Source organism: Musca autumnalis, unplaced genomic scaffold (assembly GCF_047663935.1).
Source record: "Musca autumnalis isolate F117 unplaced genomic scaffold, ASM4766393v1 scaffold_3, whole genome shotgun sequence".
NCBI lineage: Eukaryota > Metazoa > Arthropoda > Insecta > Diptera > Muscidae > Musca > Musca autumnalis.
The window spans coordinates 57616092-57623607 of NW_027411866.1; the positions used below are offsets into that span (position 1 = coordinate 57616092).

Genomic DNA, 7516 nt, shown 5'->3' on the forward strand with positions numbered 1-7516 from the left:
TGAAATGGTGCTGAAAAAAGTACTATTGTACTGAATTTTCCATCCCTGATGTCGACATGTGTATCCCTAATTCACACCCATACAGTCAACATGAAAGAAGAGAAGCAAAACATTACAGGTCAACATGAAAGAAAAAAAAGAAAAACGTGGGTCTAAAAGTATTTCTCAACGAGATTTGTTAGACAGTGAAATTCAAAGCTTAAAATCCCAGTATGATGATCTGTCATCAAGGGATGTTTCATCTATTAAACGTTTTCATGAGTTCCCTCTCTCTAAAAAGACTCTAAAAGGATTGAACGATGCCAAGTTTATTGAACCCACTGAAATTCAACGGTTGAGTATTGGACCAGCTCTGCAAGGTAGGGATGTGCTTGGAGCTGCAATAACTGGAAGCGGTAAAACGTTGGCCTTCCTAATACCGGTAAATAAGCTGCAGCATCAATCTATACTAATATAATATAATTATAATAATATACATTTATAGGTGTTGGAACATTTGTATATGGCCAAATGGAGTCGGACAGATGGAGTAGCTGCCATTATCATTTCACCCACAAGAGAGTTGGCTTATCAAATTTTCGAAACACTAAAGAAGGTCGGAAAACATCATGACTTTTCAGCAGGCTTGATTATCGGTGGCAAAAACTTAAAATTTGAACGATCACGTATGGATCAATGCAACATTTTGATCTGTACTCCGGGACGTTTGTTACAACATATGGACGAGAATCCGTTGTTCAATGCGTCCACTATGGAAGTGTTGGTATTGGATGAGGCGGACAGATGTCTTGATATGGGATTTGAACAAACATTGAATGCTATAATCGAGAATTTTCCACCTGACCGACAAACTTTACTTTTCTCGGCCACACAAACCAGCTCTGTTAAAGATTTGGCCCGACTTAACTTAAAAGATCCCGTCTATGTTGGTCAGCCACAAGCAAAACAAAACGGAACCAGCATTGTTCCAAAAGTTATCCCAGATTTGCTACAACAAAACTATGTCGTGGTGCCTCTGGAAGACAAAATAACAATGCTATGGTCATTCATTAAGAATCACCTGAAACAGAAAATTATTGTATTTCTGTCGAGTTGTAAGCAAGTGAAGTATGTTTTTGAAATATTTTGCAAACTGAGGCCGGGAACCAGCTTACTTGCATTATATGGTACGCTACACCAAGACCGTAGAATTGCCATTTACAATGACTTTGTGAAGAAAAGTAATGTGGTTTTGTTTGCCACTGACATAGCTTCACGTGGACTTGATTTTCCCTCCGTCAATTGGGTGGTGCAACTGGACTGTCCCGAAGACGTTACCCAGTATATTCATCGTGCCGGTCGATCGGCACGTAACAAAACTCGAGGGGAGTCGCTGCTAGTTTTACTGCCATCAGAAGAGGAAGGCATGATTGAGGAACTTGGCAAGAAATCAATTTCTGTACGAAAAATTTTAATCGATCCAAAGAAACTCTTCTCGCCTCGGGCAAAAATTGAGGCATACTTGGCTCAAAATCCAGAACTAAAAGCTTCGGCACAGCGTGCATTTGTGGCATATATAAAATCTGTATTTCTAATGAAGAATAAGAAAGTGTTTAACGTTATGGCGTTTGATTTCGACGCATATGCCAAGTCTTTGGGTCTCGTAGTAACTCCACGTGTACGTTTCTTAGACCGTTACTTGAAGAAACAGAAGAGCAAAGCGAACACAACAGGAAGACAAAGTGATTCCGACAGTGACGATGAAGAAAAAACAGGCAATGTGTCCAAATCTTCCAACGAAATATTATTCAAGCCTTCAGAAAGTGATTCAGATTCTGACGATGATGATTTTATAAAAATTAAAAGAGCTAATCACGATATCAAAGGTGATAACCAAACTGAAGAGGACCCAGATGAGGAGTTACCTCCACCTGTGCTTAGGAAAAAGGAAAAGCTCATCACTAAAGCAGCTTTGGCCAAGAAAGCTCTTAAGAAAAATCTTAAAGTCAATGAAAAGGTTCAATTCGATGAAGAAGGTCGTGAAATTGTTGATCCTCGCAAACAATTGCAATCTGACCTTGCCAAGGAATATGAAAGTAAACTGACCGAAATGGGAGGCATTGATATAGAAATGGCGAAACAACTCTTACAAGAAGAGGATAAATTCGATAAACAGCGTTTCCGTTCACTTGTCAAACAAAAACATAAAAAACTCAAGGATAAGCTTAAGAAAAAAGATGCAGAACAGCAAGAGTCTGATAATGGAGAAGATGTCGACTATGACGACCATGTTGGTAATGATGAAAGTGATAATTCTGTAGACTTATCTTGGCTCCCAGACCCTTCAAAAGTCTACAAGAACAAAAACGAAGAATCCGAAGGCTCGGACGTGGAAATGAAATCTACAGAAGCAAAACTATCTAGGAAACATGCTCGTAACAGTGATTCCAGTGAAGATGCGGCAGAAAGTGATGACGATTTCTGTGAACCAGTCAAGAAAAAATCCAACGTTACATCTAAACTTACTCTTGATGATGCTGAAATCATTGCAGCACAATTGCTGGCAAATTCATAACAAGTTGTTTTGTTTTTTGAAATAAAAATTATTTTTTTAATTGACTCTTATTTTTTTGTCAGACATTCAAATTATAATTAAATTAGCATCAAAAATGAAAATTAGGGACACCCAAAGGCTGATATCCGAATCGTCAGATACTTTGCAGTTTTTAAACCTCGTCAAAATATGGCCGTATCATCAGTTGCTTTAAAAATGACTGAAAATCTGCGAAGTAATCAGCCCAATCATGAATATACTTGCGGAATGCAGTTCTCGCGGAATAGTTTTTTCTCGAGAGAACATTCCTCCTATCATGAATAGCTGGGGAAAAATAATCATTGAATTTGGCAGCACTGAAGGGTCGTTTTCATACCTTGTGTGCCCTAATTGTTGTGAAAACAAAGAGAAAATGTCAAGTGTTTGTGTTTTTAGACAAAATAAACAAATTTAATCAAATAAATTACGCTTTTACACATCAAAGAAATTCAGAAGATGTTACTTGTTATGAAAATCATCAAATAAGATTGTAAAATTCCAAGGAAACAGTGCATTGTGCTATCGAACTGCCACTATCATGAATGTATAAAAAACGAGTGTTTTTAATAAAAAGATGGCAAAAATTGAAAAAATATGAATTTTGAAGTAAAAATAATTGCAAATATGCATTTATCCAGTGTTTTTCAACAATATCGAAGCGGAGTTTTGTATGTGCAAAATTCTGCTATCCTTCGTTGATAAAGTTGAGAGTGACCGAGTTTGCAAACTAATGTTATTTTGTGAAATATGTTAATTTTTTAATAAATTTCCATCGCGAATTGAAGATTTTAGTATAAAAATCCAACAAAAGTGTTTATTTTGCATGTTTTGTACAAAGTTTGTGGGAAATACTAAGATTTTTTGTAAACTCCCTTCAGTTTTGCAAGGGAGATTTTTTTGGAGGAAAACACACGTTTGAGAGCGTTCATGATACCTACTTTTTCTCCATCGGAATTTTTTTCCGTGCGGATTTTTTGTTTGTGATAACAAAGAAGGGAAAAGAGAGAAATTCCGCACGGAATTTTCATTCATGATTGGGCTGAATATGTTTCTTAATGCCGTTCCGTATCGTCATTTGCTTTGTGTTGTTTAAACTTCGTCAAAATATTTCAGTTGCACACTCATGCATTGTTCCTCGAAAATGCAACTAAATGCATCGGAAATAATGATACGTGTTTGCTTTTTACCTACGTTAAAAATGCGTATTTTTGACGTTTTGATAAGTACAACGGCGTTAAGAAACATAATACTTCACACATTTGCCAAGCAACTGACAATTCGGTTTCAATTTTAGTTGCAATTCATAGTCCATATTTACATTAGGCGATTTTGCTTGCGGCAATTGTCAGTTTGTGGGTAAGAGTGGGTGTTAAGAGGCCTCACCTCTCTCTCCTACAAATTGACTATTGCCGCAAGGAAAATTGCCTAATGTAAAAACCCGTTTTTGCAAACAAACGGTTTCGGTTAACGAAATTTTCAATTTTTTCAAAAACCAGTTTTGTTAAATAGGAACAAAAATGCTCATAATTGATAGATATTTGTTAATTATTGGTCTGTTCCAGTACTGCAAGAATCTACTTATTTTTACTATTTTTTCCGATAACATAATGGAAAAAATGTTACTGTAGTAAAAATTAGTAGCTTCTTGCGGGTTCTGGAACAGAGCAAATGTGAGGCAAGGGATAAATTAAGTATAATGACTTCGTTATTATATAATTACCTCATAATGTCATATACATAATAATTTGACATTCAACTTCGAAGTGGGGACATGAAAATTCAGCTCTAATCGGATGATTACACGTTAGGGTGGTTTGAAAAAATCGATGTCGGATTTTTAAATGTTTTCTAAAATAAAAAGCTCAGTGGAACTATTTTTTGATGATAGTGAAGAAAATATACAGGCATGTCACAGATTCCGGTCGGAAGGGTTTCAATTCCGTATATTCATCTCGATCGTTTTTGTTTTAGCTTCTCCAGATTTCGATCGATTTGGTGAATTCCGAAAATGATTAGAAAACACTGTAGAAATGGGAATTCTGAAAATATTGTGTTTAAAGAAAGCTTTTTTTGTGCGAAAAGATTGTTAATTTTTATTGGATTTTCAGTTTTACTATAATTGAGGCGCTCCTGCAAGTGGAGCGTATGATGTCAATTTATACTTTTCATTTTCTTTCTTCCATTTTCTACTTCAGCAGATTGTACAATTTCACTGTTATTATCATCCCATGTCTCTTCAATTCCTTAGATCGCACCTGCAGGATTTGAAACCATATTAATTTGCAGTAAGTCTGCTACCGCTTGTTCCATTGACGACAAAGATATTTATTGTGATGGTCCACCTCCTGTAGCTGTAATGTTCTTATTTTGAGAGATTTTTTCTTAAGTTTGGATTTAAAATTAGTCCACACTCTGTGCCATTCATCTGGTGTACTATATAATTGCACCGCAACATCGTTCCACACCTCATCAAAAGTGGCTTTGGTTTCGCCAAAAAGTCTGACCCCATGAGCTACGTTTGGATGGGCTTCAATTTTTTCAACCAGTATTTCAAATTGCTGTTTTGTAGTAATTTTTACCATTATAAGTACTGAAACACCAAAAACGTATATACAGGCATGTCACAGAAACGAATTCCGATCGAAAGTGGAATTGATTCCGTATTTAGCTTCTTCAGAAAACGAAAAACGAAGAATTTTTCGGAATGAAACCACTTTTGATTTTGCAAACGGAATTGTATTTTTATTTTGTTTAAATCTGCCACTTTAAAACACTCTAAAACACTTAGAAATATTTAAAATGTTGTTTTATTAACAAATTTACATTTAATTTCGCATTTAAAATAAATAATTAAGTTTTTTGACTTCACAAAATCGATCGGAATCTAAAGAAGCTAAGACAAAAACGATCGAAATGAAATTTCGGAATTGCAACCATTCCGATCGGAATCTGTGACATGCCTGATAATAGTCCCAATTTACATTAGGCGAGTTTACTTGCGGCAATTGTCAGTTTGTAGGTGAGAGAGGGTGCTGAGAAGCAAAGGGTTACCATATGCCTCACCTCTCTCTCCTACAAAATGACAATTGCCGCAAGTAAACTCGCCCAATGTAAATTGGGACATAAGTGTGTCTGCGTACTCGATAATTTGTAATAATTATTACAAATTATTACTGAATGTTATTTTTTACACAAATGTTGAGTAAAAGAGTATGAAATGAGAGGCTTGTTTTGAAATTTTTGTTACTGAGAATTTATAATTTTTACTGAAGGAATTTTGTTAGTAACATTTTCTTGTTGTTGTTGTAGCAGCATAGAAACCTACGTGAAGCACAGGTTTGATGCTGGGTTGACAGCCGCTGGCCGAAACACTATGGTTTCGGGTCAATCCGGTACGAAAGAACCCGCTGCCGGAGATTGCCTTGTAACATGTAACACTTTGTAGCTTTAGCAGTTGTCAAAAATATTAATTTGTTGGAAAAAGTTTAAAATAATCAAATATCATATTTGCCAATTTAGACGTTTGTTTCGCATTACATTCAATTTTTCACGATGGAAGAACAAAATATACAGTTAGGCAAGAAAAGTATTGCAAAAACCAAAATTGTAGAAAATTTCATATTAATTGTTCGTTTATGGCAACAAATTATGTAAAAACTATACGGTTTTTTGTGCAAATATCTTGCTATAGGTCCTTACAACAATATTCCGTCAAAATATGCAAAGGTTATTTGCGACTTATAACAAATACGGTCAAAAATAAGAATTAACTACTACTTGGGGGTGACAATAAAAGTATTGCAAAGGGAAAATCAGTACTATAAAACTATAAAATTTTTGCAAATTTTTGCGGTCATTATGCATTTTTATGGCTTTTGCGGCTAATAATAGAATAACAGTATTAAATGTAATAAAGTTCAGTGATAAAAAATGCCGTCCTGGAGGGTCTTCAGACAGGTAAAAAACGAATGGGACCATATTAACAATAAACCATGACGAATAGGCCACAGGCAAGTAGGCAAAGAATGAATATTTGACTCAATATGTATTGTAGGATAATGGAACAATGCAAAACAGTCCGATTTTGGCTTTGAGAAAATCGAAATACCTCTAGAAAGTATATGGAAAAAATTTACACCACTGTAGTATTTTGGAACGACCTACGACAGAGCACTATTTCGTCTCCCAATGGTATTGATATGATTTAATTTTTGCTAAGTGGATAGATATTATCCTTACTTACTTACTTAGCTGGCCTTTTACAGAACATTTGTTCCATAAGCCGAACTAAGAAAAAATCTCCAATCCTCTCTGTTTGCTGCTGTATTTTCCCAATCTGGGATATGTAGCTTTGTGATATCTCGTTTCACTTGTTCGCTCCAACGAAGCTTTGGCCTTCCAGATCTGCGAGAACCTCCATGCGGCCCGTATTTATACGCCTTTTTAGCGGGTTCATTATCACTCATTCTTATAACATGGCCTAGCCATCGCAATCGTTGTATCTCGATTCGTTCAACTATATTGATGTCATTGTATAGTTGATACAGCTCGATGTTCATACGACGCCGATATTCGCCGTCAACACAGATTGGCCCGTAGATTAGAGTTGGGCAATCTCGTTCCTTTTGCGGTTCGATCTTTTCCGTTCCGTTCCGCAAAAGGAACTAGGTCGTTCAGTTAGCTCCATAGTTCCTTTTAGTACCAACCTTTATATGTATACCCACACTCATACTCGTTCACTCAGTTCATATCGTTCGTGCTTCTTCTTCATCAAAACAAAAGAAAAATAAATTGTTTTCGGCTTTCTTCATGGTAGATAACAAATATTTAAAACAAATTTACAGTCGTTTTGCTAATTAAAAATACTTCAATTTTTTTTTTTTTAATTCGGCAATGATCAGTTTAGTAAGAAAAACGAAATGACACTATGAGATTTCTTATTCA

General features: G+C 35.6%; 1 protein-coding gene across 1 annotated transcript; it reads left to right on the forward strand.

The window, feature by feature from the left end:
* On the forward strand, positions 1-2594 carry LOC141399687 (probable ATP-dependent RNA helicase DDX10). Its single transcript, XM_073978895.1, has 2 exons — positions 1-421; positions 485-2594. Exons 1-2 carry the CDS (start codon positions 125-127, stop codon positions 2552-2554), a joined length of 2367 nt encoding a protein of 788 aa, XP_073834996.1. The 5' UTR covers positions 1-124; the 3' UTR covers positions 2555-2594.
* Positions 2595-7516: the final 4922 nt, after the last annotated feature.